Below are 20795 nucleotides of genomic sequence, written 5' to 3'. Positions count from 1 at the left end.
TACAGGTCTATAGAGCTTTGGAGCTGACGTCACAGCGTATGACGTTTACGTCGCTCGGCGCCATTTTTGGTGTCCACAGACCAAAACCAACTATTCAGAACTCCGGTGTTTTCATTGTGTTACCGACCTCAGTGAAGTTGTTTTCAAGTTGGATACCGGATATCCCGAGCTCCGCGGAGTGAGGGACGTTCAGCTCAAGGTTGATCCGATTTATGAACGCTAATTTCGGCCAGCTGTTCTTTACTAGTCCTTCCTGAAGCGCTCGGAGTTTCACATCGGGACCGTCAATTTCCGAACACTCCTGTAAATGAATGAATGCCTTGTCTTGTGACCAACAGGACCAAAAAGTGGTCATTCATGCTGTTACACGAGACACACTATCCTCTATTAAAATTTTAAGTCATGTTCAATAATTTTAATAATTTTAACATTAAATGTTTTCTTCAGTAGCTTCCAAATCGTGCCCCAGTAACTCAATGTGTGAAATTATTCTACTAAACTATATAGATTAGGCATATTTTTATTCCATTTTGACCCTTTTTTTAACCATAATTATATTTTAAAAAATATTCATAAAATGTATTACCTCAGATGATCATCACTTGTTACCCGTAATGTTCAATTGCATAAAATTCTAGGACAGGATCTATTTCATTACATGTTCACTTACCTGAAATATGTTAAATACAATAAATATTTATTAAAGTGTGATCTATTTCATAAAATTTGTCACCGTTATTGTTCAATTACACATTAAATGTTTAACGATGGGCTCTTTCATCTGGTTTGTGTCATGATGTGGCAGTGGACACAAATGCAGCAGGCAGTAGACGTACTTAATGTGGATGTTATTTTAATGAACAAAATAAACCAACTAAATCCAAAATCTAGGAAAAACAAGGAAATCCTAAACACAATGAAACAGGACACACGAGGGATAACAACAGTAACAACCGGCAACGTGGTGAGCAGGATAACAAGTTGGACTGGCAAGTTGTGACTGAAAAAGAGGAGCTTCAGCAGTGGGACAATGGCCTAAATGAGAAGAGTGACAGCAGGTGTGAGTAATTTGGCACAGGACCTGCTGAGGGCAGCCTCAGCCTGAGGGCAGGAGCACAAACGGGAGAAAACATGGAACTGAAAAATACTTCTACAAAAGACACTAAAAGTAAAGAAAACCTGATGAACTAGGAGAGAAAGATATGAGGGGAACCATAACCGAACCTAAATAGAAACAAGGCTGATAAGAACTAAGGAACACAGAGCAAGAGAAACTAGAATATCTAAAGAAAGAACCCAACTAGAATTACTAAAGAAAGATATAGACAGACTAGACATGGAAGAATAACTGAACCTATGGTGATCAAATTAATAAACATTAGTAGAAACCCTGCAGGGAGGCTGAAATAAGAAATAACTAGAAGGATAAAATATAATTAAACTATAGTCATTAAACAAGGCTTGACATGGACTCAGACAAACAAGGAAAAGCAATAATATAATTCTAATAACTACACTAAATATCTCTAACAATATCAAAAGGACCACAAAGGGCTAAACTAAAGTGAATTAAAACATGAAGCTAAATAAAATGAAAAGCAAAACAAACCCAAAAACCCAGTGTCCTGACAGATGTCTGATTATACAATTGTTTACTTTAATCACATAAAATATTTATTTAAAAATATAATCTTTCATTACATGTATGTTTATTACCTGAAATATTTAAGTATCAAATTTTTACTTAAAATATGATACATTTCTTCTCCTGTTTACATGCAACTTGAAGTGCTTGAATCAAACGATTCATGGATGTTTAATTATTAAATGAGAGAAAACAGCCACTTCCAACTGTATTTCAACACTAATGGTTCCTGTTCCTCTTCAGAGTCTGCAGCCTTGCTGAGCTCCTCTCTGGGGTTTCTTCCTCCTCAGCCTCTCCAACTTGCTCCTCTTCTGTTGCCTCCGCTACTGTGTTTTCATTATTTACCTCTTCTGGGGTAAATAATAAAAACAGTATCAGTAACTTGCTGATCCATCATCGTCTTGCTGTATCGCCGTCTTGCTGTATCGCCTCTTTAATTGACGCCCATGTCGGTCCGACGTTGTGCCGATACCCCAGTGACCCATATTCAGCGCTGGACGTCAGGATTGAGCTCATCATCCATTTCATACGTCGGTTTGCCTTTAAGAGGACATATCAGAACACACATCAGTATTAATACTGTAAATTTGATAACACTAGTAAAATAGTTTACTTCACAATAATGTAATAACCCCGATGTCCACTGACAAAACTCGGACTACGCTACCTAAACAATACCGACCTAAGCAAGGTTGACCCACTTAAATGAATTCAACAGAAACTGAACACTCGGACAAAATCATAGAACAAAATTATGACACAAAACCAACAAAGCAAATTTAGACACTCACCAGAATGGAAATGTCTGGAGCAAACTTGTAGGTATCTGGGGATGTTGGAGAACGTAACATAGTGACACGAAAGTCTGTTTTCCATGTTTTTACCGTTTCAGTCGTGTGATCGGACATTACAGACAATAACGCAGCAAGTTCGTACCATAACTAGATTATTTTAAGTAACTTGGATTCAGTGGCGCAACTACACATTATTCAGGTGGATGCGAAAACATAGATCGGCGCCCCCCGTTTTAGGATAATATTTGAGGGGAATAGAGAGGGGATGCATATTTTGGCAGGCTGGAAATATTGCCCAAAAATGCCTCCCTGTGCTAACATGGAGAAATAAAGAGTTAAGAGTGAAATAACTTTTTCTACACAATCATAGTAGTTCCAAGAACTGTTGTTATAAGTTTTAAATCAATAGGATAATATTTAAGGAAAATAGAGAGGGGATGCATATTTTGGCAGGCTGGAAATCCATATTGTCCAAAAACGCATCCCTCTGCTAACTTTGAGAAATAGAGTTAAGAGTGAAATAACTTTTTCTACATAACCAGAATAGTTCCAAGAACTGCTGGTATAAGTTTTATATTGATAGGATAATATTTGAGGGGAATAGAGAGGGGATGCATATTGTGGCAGGCTCAAAATCCATATTGCCAAAACATGCATCCCTGTGCTAATTGGGGGAAATAAAGAGCTGAAAGGATTTAATCTCTTCTACGCACTTGTTCTCTGAGCTAATGCTATAAGTTTCATATCAACAAGACGGATGCAAATATTTTCAGGCTCATAAATGAAGTTGGATTTTCTCCTACATTAACAGACTAGAAAGTTAAGCATGATATAAAATGTTCTACATAATGAGCCTCTGTTTTGTAATGCTTTTGAGCTGTTATGGTATCAAAAGACAAAGCAGAGAATTTCAAACCATTTGCGGAGAACGTTTACAACAGACACGGACCGCAAAAAAGTTTGACTCATATGTGTCAATAAAGGTGTAAAACCCGTATTTAATTCAAGTAATTTGCGAAATAAAACCCACCGTATTAGGGATTACATGGTTAAGAAACGTGATAATGTTACAAATATCTTTAAAATGTCCTCTTCGGTCATATTTTTCTCCGTTTTCTCGTCAATATGCGAGAGCTTAGAGCGATGCGCACTCCCGCGACAGGGGATGCAAATTTGGGCAGGCGGGCTTTTCTGGGCATATAGGAGGTTCGTTTGATGAGATCCGGCGCTCTGCCGTAGATCCAGCTGTGAATCTGGTGGGGCAGCTTGGAGGAGACGCTTTAATGACATGACTGCGGATCATATTAAGGCCCGATTGATGCACACCACATCCACTGACCTGAAAACAGGTTTTGTTCTTTGGTTTCAGTGTAGAGTATTTATTTATGCTGTGTAATAACGGTACAAATAAAGGTAACAACTTCACGGATTTTGCCTATCACGGGTTATTTTCGTAACGCAACCCCTAAGAAAAACAAGGGTTCGCTGTAAATGTAGTGTTTACTACATTTTTTTCTACAGCAGAAGTTTTGTCAAAAACCGTAACAGGCTTAATTTCAAAAGGTTGTAAAAACGTTTTTTAAATAAAAATATGTGGGGGAAAAACTGTCCATGCATCCTCATTCCAAACACTTTCACTTTATGGTTCATGTTCCTAGGTGTGAGTATGTGTGTGTGTGCATGGTTGTGTGTCCTGTGTGTCTCTGTGTTGCCCTGCGACAGACTGGCGACCTGTCCAGGATGACCCCGCCTCTCACCCGGTACGTTAGCTGGAGATAGACACCAGCAACCCTCCCGACCCCACTAAGGGACAAGGGTGTAAGAAAATGGATGGATGGATGGTTCATGTTCTTCACATTCTTTATTGACTGTAAATCAAATATATTTTAAATGTAACTAAAGATATGACATAATACAATATATAATATTCAATAAAATACAAAGACTTAAATCTTAATGTATAGACTATGTCATCAAATCACTACGCTGCCTGTAGGAATTTTTAACGTCCAGCAGGTGTCAGTATTGAGTGACACAGTATCGACACAGTATCAATACAGTGTTGCTATGAGTCGAAACGCCTCATGACGCCTCATTTACCCATCACTACCGATGAAGAAGGACTCAGACTCTGACGTTAACTTTAGAACCAGAACCAGAGTTCAAACATTTTTATTTATGGCTGAAAGCTACAATTATTGATCTGCAACAAGTTTCAGATAAATGAACAAAAAAACTGATCAAATGTAAGAAATAAAACAATAAAATATTAAAGAAGCAAAACAAGAACAAAAAGGAGAAATTTAACCAAATCAGCAGGAAACATTTTATCATCAGAACCGCTCCGACCCATTTTACACAACCCGTCAGTCTGAGTCCAAACTCAGGAAATGGTTTCAGATCGTTGACCCAAACTGCTTTCCTTCTTCATCCTGATTGGCTGCTAAAACCAGCACTAGCTTGTGATTGGGTCACAATACTGCGGAAAGCCAAAGCTCTTGTCGTCATCATGGGGACGGACACTTGTCCACTGGGACGGAATCCGATTGGCTGATTTCCTGAATGTGACCTTAGCGTAGGTCACATCAGGAGCAGCAGAAGAAGAAGAATGGTTCCTTCCTGCAGAGACAACAAAGAATTGAGGGGACAAGCAGTGGGTCAACCGAACCAGGTTCTGGACTCTACTGGAGCTTCATCAGTCAGGATTGTCCCTTCATGAACCAGCTGGAACCGGGTTAAGTGGACCGGATCACCTGCTGGACCCAGAAGGATCTCCTACCTGATTGTTTCCTCCACAGCCACAGACCCAGGCCCAGAACCAGAACCAGCAGAGCCAGAGGGGCCAGAAAGGCCCCAGCAGCCACCAGAGGGATGAAGTTGATAGAGCTGACAGGATGAGGAGGAGGAGGAGGAGGAGGGCTGATCTGGACTGGAGGACCACAGCTGGACGAGCCTCTGGTGGTTCTGAAGGCAGTCGGAGGAGGACGACCTGCAGCAGACACCAACCAGTCAGTCGGACTCATCTACGGTGCCTGTAGATTAGTCCGGACGTATTGTCATCATCCTGACCTCTGACCCTCAGCAGGCTCTGAAGGGATGACCCAAACTCATCAGTAGAGCACCTGTAGGAACCTTCATCAGATGGTTGGAGGTTCTGGAGGACAAGGTTCTCTCTGAGATCAGAACCAATCAGATTCCCGTTGAAGAAGAAGTACGCAGCGACGGCGCGTTGGTTCTTCCCTGTGCAGTTCAGAGTGACATCACTTCCTGTTTCTACAGGAAGTGCAGGGATCTGCAGGATCAGATGTTTATCTGAGGAAAAGAAACAGTGAAGCTGAAGTCGGATGGTGGAGGAAAAGGACAAACTGGATCAATTGACCAGTTGAAATTCTAATGAGAAATAAACCCTTCAGTTATCAATTATATTAACAGCAACAATATAAATGTGTTCATTCATAACATATCAGATAACTAACTCGTTGTTAGGATGTTGGGTTGTTTTGGGTTTTCTGGGTTTGTAGTTTGGTTTATTGGTGCCTCTCTCTCAGTCTGCCTGCTGCTCCTCCCCTCACAGCTGCAGCCTGTTAGCCAATCAGCTCTGCTCTGCTGCTCCAGCATTCTCTCCCAGTATATGACCTGGTCTCACTGGTTCCTCTGTTTTACTTGTCTGCTTCTTGTGTTTATTGCCTCACCTCTGAGTCTGTAAGTGTAGTCATTTCTTCATTGAAGCTTTCATCATCGGCTGTCTGCCTGCTCTGTGTTTAACTAGAAAACTGAACTCTATTGCCTGAACTGAGTCGTTAGCTGTCAGTCTATGCAGAAAATCGTTACTGCTGATGTTTTAAATGCTGTGTAAATAATATTTGACAACCATAAAAGCTAAAACAGTTTGCAGTTAGGAAAATAAAGCAATGTAACCTCAAAAGCTGCTGTAAGCCGTTTGATCTGAACCTGCATGTCTGGTGAAGAAACAGAGGAAGAACCAGGCAGGACAGAGGTTTGTTACTCAGGACTTTCTGCTTTAGCTCTCAGCTTTCTGGCGTCGTCGTTTGGATTCATACTTTACTTTTGCTACTGATATGGACTGATTAATGTTGCTCATAGTGTCAGTGACTGACAGGTGATGTTTTTTGATCTAAGGATCTTGTCATCTAAGGACAAGATCCTTAGATGACAAAGCCGGCCCAAGGCAAAGCAAACTAAGCAGCTGCTTAAGATCCCAGACCTTCAGGGTCTTGAATTTTAACATGTTTACTGGGAATGCTAAATGATTTAATGGTTTTGGTAGAGATGAATAAAAATATTTTAATAGTTTAACTTTTAAATTTAAGCTTTAACTGGCAAGCTTACTTTGTAAAATTGCAAACAATAATCTTCATAGTTTGATTGTTGTTACCATGGCTACAGTCTGATGCTATGAGCAGAAGCAGTCCCAGCCCGTTTGGTGCCCTAACACTAAGATGTTATTAGAAACCCAGAGGATCCCGTGGGACGTGTGTGCAGATCCGTTCCTGTTTGCGTTTCTTGTGCACAGACAGTTTCCCCACTGTCTGCAGCACTCCTTCTGAGCATAGTAAGACTGAGGGAGGTTAAACCCGAACCAGCTCCAGATAATTGATGTTTTTTTGTTCTTGCTTCTTTAACAGCCCTTCCCTTGCTTCAACCACGCTGCTTCCCGCTTCCTTTGTTTTGATGCCTGCCGGTTATGTCATCAACAAGCATTGCCGTGGTTGGGCGGTAGACTACAGATCTATTATCGTTTCTACCGGTTATACCATATACTGTTTATCGCACATTTCTACCGCTAATCCTAACCATCGCCAGCCCACTTGGATAATTCCTGTTAATCCGAGTTCAGAAGGAGGCCAAGGTTCTGTACCTGAGACGATGATGTTAATCAGGTCGCTTCCGTCTCCGGTGCTGGTCTCACACCAGTAGGACCCAGAGAAGTTCTTGTATTCATTCAGTAAACAGAAAGGAGACAATCTCCCAAAGTCAGCTCCACAGGATGCTGATGGACCTCCTGTCATCTTCTTCACCACCAAACCGTCAGAGTCTAACGGGTCCTCACAGCTGAGATTCACCGACTGGTCGCTGAAGAATTGCTGCAAGTCTGGACTCACCCTCAGAGACACTGGGGACAGAAGGAGGGACAGAGGGACAGGCTGATCTACATCAGATTGTCTGACTGTCCTGAACTCACCTGCAGAACCAGTCGGAGCAGAAACCAGCAGCACCAGAGATGCACCTGAAACACAGGTCAGAGGTCAGGGGCCATTACTTCACTGAGCAAAGTTTCTTCAGATTTCCCTCCAAATCTCCAAGAGTTCCATATTTACGTTTTAGAATCAATCAATCAACAACAAGGCATTTCAAAGAGCTTATGTTATAAAAACACAGAAGCACAAAGTCATAGAAACACAGTCAACATAAAAATTTTTCATTGTTACTGTACTAAAGAACTAGGAAGAGTTTAATCTGGAGAAAAACTTAAATCCTTTTATACTATTTCTAAATACTATAATCTATATTAGTGTCTTAATTTCTATTTTTCATAGATCTATTTCTGAAAAATCTATTTTTCAGATTTCAGCTCCTCTGTATTAAACCTACAACTACAACAATCAGTGCAACATTAAAATACCATCTTTAATTCTTAATAATTAGTGTAAGAAAACCCCAAGAATGATTCCAGTAACATCATAAAACACTCTGAGCTCCCTTCTTCCCTCATTCGTGAACAAGATCCTTAGATACTTAAACTCCTCCACTTGAGGCAGGACGACCCCCCTGAACCGGAGAAGGCACTCTACCCTTTTCCGGCTCAAGACCATGGCCTCGGATTTGGAGGCACTGAGCCTCATCCCGGCCGAGAACCGCTCCAGCGAGAGCTGCAGCTGACCTGAGCTCACCGTGGGCAACTCCAGAGTGGAAGTACGTCCAGCCCCTCTCAAGGAGACTGGTTCCAGAACCAGAGCCATGCGTCGAGGTGAGGCCGACTATTTCTAGCTGGAACCTCTCAGCCTCACACACTAGCTCCGGTTTCTTCCCCACCAGAGAGGTGACGTTTCACGTCCCAAGAGCCAGCTTCTACAGCCGAGGATCAGACCGCCAGGGTCCCCTCCCTCGGCTGCTGCCCTTAACACAATGCACCCGACCTCTTTGGCCCCTCCGACAAGTGGTGAGCCCATTGGAAGGGGGACCCACGTCTCCTCTTCGGGCTGAGCCCGGCCGGGGTCCGTGGGTAAAAGCCCGGCCACCAGGTGCTCGCCATCGTGCCCCACCTCAAGGCCTGGCTCCAGAGTGGGGCCCCGGTGACCTGCGTCTGGGCGAGGGAACGCCACAGCCAAAGTTCGTCTCTGCAATAACTAAAGGCGTTTTCGCACTGCAGGGAACGGTACGGAGCGGTTCCGACCGTGTTTGCATTACAACTTGCGACCGGTTCCACCCGGCCCCTTGGAATCACAAGAGCTGTGGTTCCAATCAGGCCGGCCAAGCGGTTCTGCTTAGAACCAGCAGCTGATTGGCCGCTGGTTGTTATGGAGTCAGAAGTTGATTTTCCGTTGACAGCTGGCTCTCCAACACATTCTCACTCCCAACTCGTCACATATTGATGCTTGGGCAGGTAACCTCGGTGTCACATGTTGACGCCGACGGTACCCCCTTCGCGTCAATATGTGACGAGAAGGGTTCTCTCATTGAATGCTGTACCGTTCCCTAAGCGTCCGATACTGACGATCTAGGAATGAATAAGATGACGAGTCTATTCAATTTTTTTTTTTAAAAACCTTTATTTACAATTAATGTGCTAGTTTGAACAGGATATTAAGAATATTTACTACAAATACATGTCAGACGTATCGGTCAAAGGACTTTAATTCGGTATTTAAAAATAACTCAGTAAAATATAAAACCGGAGGGTTTTTGTTGTGGTTGTAACTTGATTTAAAAGCCTTTTTTTTAATTTACCAACTATTTTTGAGTATGATATCAATGATTTACACAAAATAAATTTAAGAAAAATTAAGATGTATTTTCTTTTGTGATTGCATGCAAACTGTTCTGTAAACGTTTAATATTTTTTATTGAAATAATAAAAATAAGGACGGATCCCACAAAAACCCAAGAAGAATAAGCTGACGTCATCCTATGCAACTCTTGCACTCCGGTGAGTAAAAATCTGCAGTTGTCAAAATATTTTTGTACTCTAAAACCAAAAATAACTCCAAAGTGTTACGTTATAAAGTTATTGATGGTAGTTTTAGGACTTAATGGCAGTAGGACTGTGATGCGAATGGTTGAAGACACGTTTGTAACATTTTTTTTTTGCCGGAGAATATACGGTGGAAGAACTAATGCGGTAAGTCTAAAAGGGTTACAAACAATTCTGTTCTAAATTTCAAGACTTAATACAGGCACAATACCTGACTGATGCAGTGACTCAATCAGCCTCACTTAGTCTTTAACAGAACTTGACAAAAATGTGTCAGTAAACAGCCCAACATAAGTTTACATAACTACTATATTACAACCATAACATTAATTTCAGTGAATGGCCGAAAACAATATTACACAGAAAACATCGTAAAATGGTCAAACTGCAGTAAAAAAATGAAAAGAAATTAATATTGTGTAATACAAAAAAGAAAAAGTAACATCATGGAAGGACTTGTTTGCTGTCTGAAGGAAGTCGCAGTAGGGGGACAGCAACATGAGAGGATTTACTTGCAGGTTCTCAGGTATCATCCCAGATTTTCCCACTAGAAAAGAACAAAATCAGGATGTGGATTTTTTGTGCTGTAAGGTTCACAAATCTCTTTCTAAGACTTGACTTTAAAAGGAGGTAATGTAGCCAAAGTATTTTCTCTGCCTACATCCACCCAAATGTCAGCTAGTACTTGCATCTTGTTTTGTCCCAAATATACAATATTATCTTGACTTATTAAGTGTTAAATCATAAACTGACTGCAGTCATTTTTACCACTACAAAACAATAAAAATCTCTCGTTATGCTTCAGTTTCTTAGAAAAGTCTAAAAATCAAAACAGAAAAAAGTGACAGTTTCAGATTTAATTTCCAGCTTATATGAATTATAAAAGGCATTCAACACTTTAAGTTTTGAATCAACTTTAAAAGTCAAAATATCAAAATCAGCATTCCTTTGCTGATAAACGGCCTAATTACGATATTTGGAGTTCTATCTCTATATTTCTATGTTTCTGTGCACAGGCTGACTTTTGTGCGAATTTGTTTAATGTTGTTTAATGTTGTGACTTATGTGGTATAAGTACTACTGATTCCTGTTGTGATGCCCGTTTTTGTCTTCATAAAAAATAAAGACAAATATAAAGAAAGGAGTCTGGTAGGTCAGTAATTAAAGCCACAAAGTTTATAAGTAAACAACTGTGCTTATTTTTTGCAGACCACAGCCTCCCTTATCACTCCTCCCCCCATCTACTCATCTTCACACGTGGCAATGTCTCTCATTGCCACATACCTTGGCATGTTTGAATGGGGTGGAGATATACTGTCACAGGTGGATTAGATAAACTTTTAGACTTACCGCATTAGTTCTACGCCCAGGGATTGATTTTGTGTACTACATTTCCACCAACCTAAATAACAAGAAAAAGAAAAAAACAATTTTAAAAACAAAATAATAAATGAAGTCAAAGCATGTACACTTGAAAACTGAAAACTAGTGTGGTGACTGTCATATTTTATAATCCTTCTAAACTTTACTCTTCTTTACATGGATTTACACATTTTCTCAAATTAGTTTAATATTGATTTTAACCACTTTACAATGGCCACAGAAAAGGAAACTAAGTCCAAAACTAGTTGTCTTTGCTTATAAACGGTCTCTATAGGTTTTCTGTTTCTGTGAGAATTTTGACATTTTAGGGCTGGACTCCTTAAGTCGCGAGCTCAGTTTTCTTCTGGGTTCGATTCCCGGCCCGAGGTCTTTCTGCATAGAGTTTGCATGTTCTCCCTGTGCATGGTGGGTTCTTTCAGGGTTCTCCAGCTTCCTCCCACAGTCCAAAAACATGACTATCAGATTAATTGGTTTCTCTAAATTCTCCCTAGGTGTGAGTGTGTGTGTGTGTGCATGGTTGTGTGTCCTGTCTGTTTCTGTGTTGCCCTGAGACAGACTGGCAATCTGTCCTGGGTGTCCTCCAGCAACCCTCCCGACCACACTAGGGTGTAAGAAAATGGATGAATGTAAAGAAAACAAAACTTACGCCAGTAAGTCTGGCTTGCAACAGCAATAAATAACATAGACAGGAGGAAAGAAATTTGCCTGAACTGATGCAAGTTCATTTTTAATTCAAGTAAATGACCTAGCTGCAATCAGTGTATTCAGACAGGGTTCATAAACAAAACTTTAAAGATCATCACAGCCTGATGTTTTTAGCAACCCTCCAATTTTACAAAGTGGCAACAACAAGCATGACTATAAATACTATTATGTGACTTTAGCACTGCTAATTAAACGTATTAAGCACAGGTACAGTGTACAGGTACAATTAGCCTCCAAGAGGCTAATTTAGGTAGCTTCCACCGTATATTCTCCGGCAAAAAAAAATGTGACAAACGTGTCTTCAACCATTCGCATCACAGTCCTACTGCCATTAAGTCCTAAAACTACCATCAATAACTTTATAACGTAACACTTTGAAGTTATTTTTGGTTTTAGAGTACAAAAACATTTTGACAGCTGCAGATTTTTACTCACCGGAGTGCAAGAGTCGCATAGGATGACGTCAGCTTATTCTTCTTGGGTTTTTGTGGGATCCGTCCTTATTTTTATTATTTCAATAAAAAATATTAAACGTTTACAGAACAGTTTGCATGCAATCACAAAAGAAAATACATCTTAATTTTTCTTAAATTTGGTGTAAATCATTGATATCATACTCAAAAATAGTTGGTAAATTAAAAAAAAGGCTTTTAAATCAAGTTACAACCACAACAAAAACCCTCCGGTTTTATATTTTACTGAGTTATTTTTAAATACCGAATTAAAGTCCTTTGACCGATACGTCTGACATGTATTTGTAGTAAATATTCTTAATATCCTGTTCAAACTAGTACATAAATTGTAAATAAAGTTTTTTTTTTTTTTTAAATAGAATAGACTCGTCATCTTATTCGTTCCTAGATCGTCAGTATCAGACGCTTAGGGAGCGGTACAGCATTCAATGAGAGAACCCTTCTCGTCACATATTGACGCGAAGGACGCCGAGGGTACCTGCCCGGGCGTCAATATGTGACGAGCTGGGAGTGAGAATCTGTTTTATTTTGTAAAGAGTGCTCTTTTCAATATTTTTATTATTAGTTTTAATAAGCAATGGATTCGTCTCCATATAGTGCAATCACCTGGCCTAATGATGAGGTATTTTTTTTCCCTCCGCTTACTCGCTAATGAACGAGTACAGTCGGCCGTTACATCGAAACCATTGTTTAGTTTCAAAAATAATGACGTCCTGTACGGCTTCGATGGCGCCCTCAGTGGAGCTACATGCAAACACAACAGGGCTGGAACCGTTCCGTTCCGTTCCTTGCAGTGCGAAAACGGCTTAATATTCATGTTGTTCAAATAGTTTAAAGTTTTTAATAACCTCCTTCCATACCAAATTTAAAGATAAATCAGGTCTTGGATCGTTTTTAAGTTCTAATTAAATTAAAATTTGAGTGATATTCATTTGTTTGGTTGTAATAAATTAATGTTTATACGCTATTTTTTTTTATAACTTTGTCTTCTATTTCAGTCCTCATATTTAGTGTCTCAGATGAAGGGAAGTTGATGTAACTCTGACCAGTGGCGCAACTACACATTATTCAGGTGGATGCGAAAACATAGATCTGCAGAACCTTCCGAATCGGCGGCGATCGAATTGCTCCGGTTCTGTCTGATCAGATAACCAGAACTGTAAATATCAGAAGATCTGTATCAGGAGCAGAACCTCACATGTTGACCTGCCAGTCAACAGGACCGCTCCGATCAACAGGAAGTGGCTTCAGATCACAGATGGCAGTTTCCTCCAGTCCGACCCACTTCAAGAGGAAAACGGGTCAGTGTTCTGCTTTCTGCATTAATACTCTCAGAGAACCAGAACCAGAACTTTACCACAAAAGTTCTGGTTCTTGTTAAAAGGTACGTTGTTGATTTATAAAACCAACGACCCACCAATGTTTCCCACTGTACCCACTGGTCTCCTACTGTTGTCACTGGATCCAATGAAATCCAGTCAGACCACTGAAACACTGAACATTTGCTGAAGATTCTCAAGAGACATTGTATGGATGATGTTTGGGTGATGGATGGATGGATGGATGGATGGATGGATGGATGGATGAACTCACCGAGCAGTAGACGACCCACTGAGATCTTCATCTTGGCTGGTTGATGACTGAACGTCGGTCTGATAGAAAAGCTTCAGCCTCGTCTCTTCATGCAGATGTGACTCCACCTACTACTTGTAGGGCTGATGATGATGACGATGATGAAGACCTGCTGATCTGTAAATGTCAGAAGATCTGATCTGATACAAACGGATTGGTTTTTGCCTTGTCTTAGCCTTTACTAGATCAAACTCTTCCTGGAGACATGATTGGTCGATTGGTGGGAAACCTAATCAGTTTGCTCATAAGACATAAGTTCCATATTACTTTTGGTGCATGTTGAAGGGGCATGGCCTGGCCTCAAACTTTGACTATTATTCCTTTACACATGCATCTGGTGAATTAAATTGACATATTTAAAGTGTTTTGGAAACAGAAATGGCTCAGCAACCTCTTGGCAACCTTAAAGTACCCCAGCTTTGACCCTCTTTATGGCATTTGGTAACGCATAGAACTCACGAAGACCCACAAAAAAACTCTCTGGCACCGGTACTCCACATAAAACATGAAGTCCACCATCTTGGATGGAAGTATTGATTTTTCTTCAGCTTCTGTATTTGATCAAACTCCACCTAGATATTTTGATCAATCAATTTCAAACTTGGTAACTTTGCTTATAAGACATGGAGGATCTAAAGTTATCAAAATTGTGACTTTTCATGCATGTTGAAGGGGCTGAACTTGAACTTTGACTACACACTAAATAAGTAAACATTCCCATTACTACTTCTCAGTAAGGCACAGAAGCATGAAACCTGCTTTGACTGGTCCTCACTAGGTCATTGACAAGACTAAATGGTGAAATAGATCACTCAAGCCCCATCCCCTGAAAACAGGTCCATATTTCACTATCTTGACTCGGTTAACATGAACTAACTTGAACCATAGTTCAGATATTTGGATTGCATAAAATTCAATATGATCAATCACGGCCAAGCTCCCAAAAGATATTGAGCCAAATATTTGGTGGGCGTGGCTTAATTCCTCCACAGCGCCCCCCAGGAGCATTAAAACATCAGACCGAGGAGTATGAAATTTGCTACGTGTGTATCTTCTCAGGACCAACCAATAAAATCTCTTGGAGTCTTGGACAACCCCACAGGAAATCGACCATTTTGTATCAAAGCTGCCATTTTGTCTTTTTTTATGTCGTATCTGAGTGAACTTCTCCTATAGCTTTTGATATGCAGACTTCAGAATCACTCAGCACAGTCTTGAAGTCAAAAGTTATCAAAATCTTTTGGCTACATCACAGCATGTGGGCATGGCCAAACCTCGTAATCTGAGCATGGAGGAGGAATAACATAACTCACAGCAGACCAGAGCCCATCACACTGACATGACAACATGTCACATCACTTAAGCCCCGCCCCCAGATCTTCTGCATTCGCCACATATTCAGAGCAGCACCGAGCTGTGATGACCTATATAAAGTCCAGGTTATTTATGGTTCCTTCTCTTTTTTTCAACAGTTTGAATGGAATAAAAACAAACTCAGTTTTCATTCATTTTCCTTTTATTTCTTTGTGTTAATTTAATCAGTAAATGAGTTTTAAACTGGTTTATAAACCATCCAGAAACATCTCGGGATCCAATCTTTAATATCAGAACAGATTTATTATTAGAGATGAAAACCTGAGGAACCAAACACCTGAGCTTCACCAGACGGACTGCAGCTGTATCTGCAGGAAGTTATCTCTGATTGGACGGGACAGCCGTGTGATCGTCTGGATGGAATCTCATTGACTGAAGGTCTGAAAACGACCCGGGTGGAGGTGGCACCACCTGGAGGACATGGCTGCTTCCTGCCTGGACAAGAAACAGAGAGGACAGGTTTCCAGGCAGAATCAGGTCTTCATCACAGGTGGAACATGAACATGATGGACACACAATTCACCTTCCTGATGCCTCCATGGACCCAGAGTCACCACCAGGACCAGAAGAACCAACAGAACGACCAAAACCAGAGAAACCAGAGGACCTGTGGCTCATAGTACTGGGAAGAGGATGGAGGAGTTGGATGGAGGAGACGGGGAGGACTGGTGGACGGCAGGAGAGGACCAGAAGGTCTCAGGTGTTGGAGAACCTGCAGGAAAAATCCTGGATCGGATCTTTCATCATCAGGATGTGGCTTCAGAGAGTAAGTGATGTCATGGTCCTGACCTCTGACCCTCAGCAGGCTCTGAAGGGTTGACCCAAACTCATCAGTAGAGCACCAGTAGGAACCTTCATCAGACGGTTGGAGATTCTGGAGGACAAGGTTCTCTCTGAGATCAGAACCAACCAGATTCCCGTTGAAGAAGTACACAGCGACGGCGCGTTGGTTCTTCCCTGTGCAGTTCAGAGTGATATCACTTCCTGTTTCTACAGGAAGTGCAGGGATCTGCAGGATCAGATGTTTATCTGAGGAAAAGAAACAGTGAAGCTGAAGTCGGACGGTGGAGGAAAAGGACAAACTGGATCAATTGACCAGTTGAAATTCTAATGAGAAATAAACCCTTCAGTTATCAATTATATTAACAGCAACAATATAAATGTGTTCATTCATAACATATCAGATAACTAACTCGTTGTTAGGATGTTAGGTTGTTTTGGGTTTTCTGGGTTTGTAGTTTGGTTTATTGGTGCCTCTCTCTCAGTCTGCCTGCTGCTCCTCCCCTCACAGCTGCAGCCTGTTAGCCAATCAGCTCTGCTCTGCTGCTCCAGCATTCTCTCCCAGTATATGACCTGGTCTCACTGGTTCCTCTGTTTTACTTGTCTGCTTCTTGTGTTTATTGCCTCACCTCTGAGTCTGTAAGTTTAGTTATTTCTTTATTGAAGCTTTCATCATCGGCTCTCTGCCTGCTCTGTGTTTAACTAGAAAACTGAACTCTATTGCCTGAACTGAGTCGTTAGCTGTCAGTCTATGCAGGAAATCGTTACTGTTGATGTTTTAAATGCTGTGTAAATAATATTTGACAACCATAAAAGCTAAAACAGTTTGCAGTTAGGAAAATAAAGCAATGTAACCTCAAAAGCTGCTGTAAGCCGTTTGATCTGAACCTGCATGTCTGGTGGAGAAACAGAGGAAGAACCAGGCAGGACAGGTTCTTCCTGCAGCATAGGGTGACATCACCTCCTGCTGCCACAGGAAGTGCAGGGATCTACAGGATCAGACTTCGGTCTGAGGAACAGGAACAGAGTGAAACTGAAGTCCATCTGAAACATTCAGAGCAGATCAGAGTTTCTGTACCTGAGGCTGTGATGTTGACTAGGTCGCTCCATGCTCCGGTTCTGGTCTCACACCAGTAGGACCCAGAGAAGTCCTGGTGAGCTGAAAGACAACAGGAAGAAGGAGAAGACAACCTCCCAAAGTCCACTCCACGGGATGCTGATGGACCTCCTGTCATCTTCTTCTTCTTCACCACCAAACTGTCAGAGTTTAACGGGCCCTCAGAGCTGAGATTCACTGACCCTGAAGAACTGCTGCAAGTCTGGACTCACCCTCAGAGATACTGGGGACAGATGGAGGGACAGATGGATAGAGGGATGGACAGAGGTGTGGAGGGATGGATCGATAGAGGGACAGATAAATGGACAGATTGAAGGACAGTGTTTTCATGTCCTGAGGGACTTCAGGTCCTCCTGGTCTTCTTCTCTGGTCTTACCTCCAGAGACAGTCGGTACAATCATCAGCAAAAGACCTGGAAGATCAAACATACCAGCTCACTAGACCTGTAACCTGCAGCGGTCTAGTCAAGCTAAAGCCGTCAACAGATTGTTGTCGCATCAAAACAAACTGATGGAGCTTTTAGCTGTTGCTCTGTTTGAGCTATAGAAATTTTGGTGGAAAGAAGAACTTTAGGACATTTGGAGCTTCCACCGGTCAGAGAATTATTGGAGTCTGATGTGAGAAAACTGCAAGAGTTGAACGTCAGAAGAACCTCGAAGTTTGATGGAGTTCTAGAACCTTTCATAACCCAGAACCCTCCAGACTCATCCAAAACCTTTCAGGACCTTCAGAATCTTGCAGTCATTGCTCATCAGTCGGGTCGTAAACACGTTGAGGGACCAGAAACCAGAATCTGGTGCAGGTCCGATTCAGATCAGACGTCTCGGAGGAAAAACTCCGATCAGCAGAAATCAAACCACCATCAGATAACGGCGTACAAGATAGATGTCCGGCAGTGGTTTTCATGGTGATTAAAACAGGTCACTGCGCAAGTTTTCTTCTTCATCTGTTTGATCTGAATCAGAAGTTTCCCCTGAGCTGAACAGAACCGGGTCCAACAGAACCTGACCTACCTGAACAGAACCTGACCCAGTTAGTATTGTTGGACGTCGAATAAATAAATCCATCGGCAGTGAACCATAAACTGACAGTTTTAATCCTCCATCTTTCTTATGCTGGTGAACGATTAGCATGCCAAACTAACCCAAACTTACCAGCTCACTTGACCTGTAACCTGCAGCTGTCTAGTCAAGTTAAAGCCCGTCAACAGATCGTTGTCGCATCAAAACAAATTGATGGAGCTTTGGTTCTTCAGACCTGAAAATCCAGAACAGATCCATATCCGTTTTCTGGATCAGCTCTGGACTGACTGCAAACTTCGCACAGCAAATAGGGGGCTCACGGGCCAGATGTGGGCCACGGGCTGCCATTTCAGGGCCACAAGTCTGCAGTAAGGATTTGGATTCTGGTTTAAACCATCAAATCTACAGAACCATAAAAACATTATAATGATAAACACTCAGATCTCTGACTCCTCTGAAGCCTGGATCTGACAGAGAACCTGGAGCTGATGATGGTGATGATAATGATGATGAAGATGATGGTAGTGAAGGTGATGATGATGAAGGTGTGTAGTGCGGGACTTGCCAATCGCCAGGCAGACAGACAGAGTCCTCAAGTCTGGAAGGATGAATGTCTGAATGAACGTTTGAATGTTGATCTGATCAACAGAGTGATGCCTTCAACTTCATCACATCCTGCTGCTGATGTCACTGAGCATCACCTGATGACGTCATCTGATTACATCGTCTGATGCATGAACAAGAACCTGAGACGGAGACGGCGGCTGAGGGACATGTCACATCTGGACATCAGAAACATGGCAGATCAAAATTTTTCACATCCTAAAAATATCAAACAAACTAATTATGAATAATAAACTTTGTAATCTGTCAACATCACCAAAATCATCAGATATATGGATCAATGTTCCATTTATTAATCAAACTCTAACCAGCTAGGTTTTTAGCCTTAAAGGAACTCAGCATTTCCACTGTTTTGCAGTTTGTTCCAGATTTGTTGTTTATAGAAGCTGAATGCTGCGTCTCCATGTTTGGTTCTGGTTGGACCGATTCTCCTGCCAGCTTCTGGGTCAGAGCAAAGTGAAGCTATTTCCTCTTTCTTCTTAACTGGAAGTTCAAAGCTTGAAGCCCCGCCCACCAGATTAAAGCTCAGTCTGAAGCCGTCTGTCTTTGGGTTGTCCAAAACCGACCAGAACCATCCAGAATCACGGATTGTGGTCATGTTGGACTTCCTGAGGACGGGAGGACTGACGGTCATCCTGCTGCTCGGTAAGATCAGCCGAACTCAGTTTGATTTAATGTTACCAATGTTTGACCAATTTGCTCAAGGTCTAAACTGGCATTGTTGTGCATTTAAGGTGTAAAGTTTACCTTAGACCAAACGCCCCCCAAAGGAATCCCAGCGCCCCCCTTTTGTAAAAATGTCCGCCAGCGCCTCTTGCCATCCTCTGAACGCCCCCCTGGGGGGCAGTGGCGGAGCCAGAGGGGGGGCCAGTGCCCCCCCTGTCATCTGATTGGTCCCCCTAGTGGCCCCCCCAGATGATTGACATGTAACAGCACCAGGTTATTCCTGTACATTATTTGGAATCATTCTAAGTCAACCTAATATCTAAAGAAGAAAAACAATAATAAATATATCAAAAGAAAATGTATAAAACTTTATATAAGTCCATGTGATGACATAAATAAATAGATTTTTATCAGGCGCGATACCAGCCTCCTTTATACTCATAACAACAAGCTGATATTCTTCTCCTGGGTGTTTCAGTTGCTGCGCTGTGGTGCAATTCAAAGGCTAAAGCACTTCATACCTGGTGGTGATGGTAAAACCCCAATAATTTATTTATTGATCCTCTGCAAAAAAGAGAAAAAAACGAAGAGGGGCCGACAATGTTCCTAGTTTGGATCAGAGGTGGCGCTACAGTTTTTTTCCTTGTCCGTCAAAGAAAAAAATAATTTTATTTCCAATTTGTAGTCATCAAACGAAACATTTATTATTTCTCTGCTAGAACGTTTTTGAAATCAGGTAACATTTCACGAAATGACGTGATTAGAAGACGGCAGAACTCTGATCGTTTCCTGATCCCTCAGCGGGAGAAAAACCAGCAGAAGCGGATCAGCTGCTGGACGCTCCAAAGCCTCTGGTCGGTTAAAGCGACCAGATCAGAGATGATTCTCTGACTGATATTGTTCTTAGTCTGATTAATAATGAGCTCCACGATGTTCTCTGTGCGTAAAGTTGAAACTGTCTGCGCACCAAGTGGTCAGCTGATCACATTCTGGACAGAAACCAGGGAACTGCTCTCTGTTCTCATCAAGACGAGGCTGAGGAGGGAATCTGGCATATTAACTAGGTTAAGTTTTTACTGGTTTTGTTTTTTTAACACCATTAACTAAGCAGTGTAACTATATAATGTATATTTGGCGTTTGTCGTCTCATGTGTGATTAATTGGAGCGTAACCGTGGAGCATTTATTGCCCAGCGCTCTGCGCTTGTTTCTGCCTAACGGATCTGCACTTTAATTTCTTTCCTCTCTCAACAGTCAGCTGCTATTCCTCTACTTAAACTACAATAAGTAGATCACATTCTCTTTAGGTTTTCTCTGTGTGCTGCAAACTCATTAAATGTAAACTCATTAGAAGCCCGAACCACCATC

At 41.6% G+C, this 20795-nt stretch overlaps 1 protein-coding gene and 1 long non-coding RNA gene across 7 annotated transcripts; both read right to left on the bottom strand.

Moving 5' to 3' along the window:
* Positions 1–4576: 4576 nt before the first annotated feature.
* On the bottom strand, positions 4577–14250 carry LOC103471945 (uncharacterized). Of its 4 annotated transcripts, XM_008421242.2 has the most exons (7): positions 12176–12326; positions 11003–11054; positions 7643–7687; positions 7319–7573; positions 5509–5751; positions 5219–5428; positions 4577–5058 (listed from the first exon to the last, which is right to left on the bottom strand). In XM_008421242.2, exons 4-7 carry the CDS (start codon positions 7467–7469, stop codon positions 4895–4897), a joined length of 768 nt encoding a protein of 255 aa, XP_008419464.1. In that variant the 5' UTR covers positions 7470–7573; positions 7643–7687; positions 11003–11054; positions 12176–12326; the 3' UTR covers positions 4577–4894. The 4 variants fall into 4 exon arrangements, with proteins under 4 accessions (XP_008419464.1, XP_008419463.1, XP_008419462.1 ...); XM_008421241.2 differs by lacking the exons at positions 11003–11054; positions 12176–12326 and adding an exon at positions 13807–14248; XM_008421240.2 differs by lacking the exons at positions 11003–11054; positions 12176–12326 and adding an exon at positions 13807–14250 and having other exon boundaries at positions 7319–7687.
* A 1093-nt stretch (positions 14251–15343) lies between these two features.
* On the bottom strand, positions 15344–20498 carry LOC103471944 (uncharacterized). Of its 3 annotated transcripts, XR_014089853.1 has the most exons (4): positions 16413–20498; positions 16009–16248; positions 15743–15931; positions 15344–15654 (listed from the first exon to the last, which is right to left on the bottom strand). It is a non-coding gene; the product is annotated as an uncharacterized LOC103471944 (long non-coding RNA). The 3 variants fall into 3 exon arrangements; XR_014089852.1 differs by having other exon boundaries at positions 15743–16248; XR_014089854.1 differs by having other exon boundaries at positions 15743–16248; positions 16855–20498.
* Between the last annotated feature and the right edge of the window lie 297 nt (positions 20499–20795).

The sequence above is a fragment of the Poecilia reticulata genome, chromosome 11 (genome assembly GCF_904066995.2).
Source record: "Poecilia reticulata chromosome 11, P_reticulata-male-v2, whole genome shotgun sequence".
Taxonomy (NCBI): Eukaryota; Metazoa; Chordata; class Actinopteri; order Cyprinodontiformes; family Poeciliidae; genus Poecilia; species Poecilia reticulata.
This window is presented reverse-complemented; position numbering and strand designations above follow the sequence as displayed.

Bases quoted from the DNA above. Each gene is read 5' to 3' on its own strand.
- LOC103471945 (XM_008421240.2), bottom strand. From the start codon at position 13,837: ATGAAGATCTCAGTGGGTCGTCTACTGCTCG. The intron at 7,688-13,806 runs GTGAGTTCATCC...CCTGTGTTTCAG, and splicing joins AGTGGGTCGTCTACTGCTCG to GTGCATCTCTGGTGCTGCTG. The intron at 5,059-5,218 runs GTAGGAGATCCT...TTGTCTCTGCAG, and splicing joins GCTGTGGAGGAAACAATCAG to GAAGGAACCATTCTTCTTCT.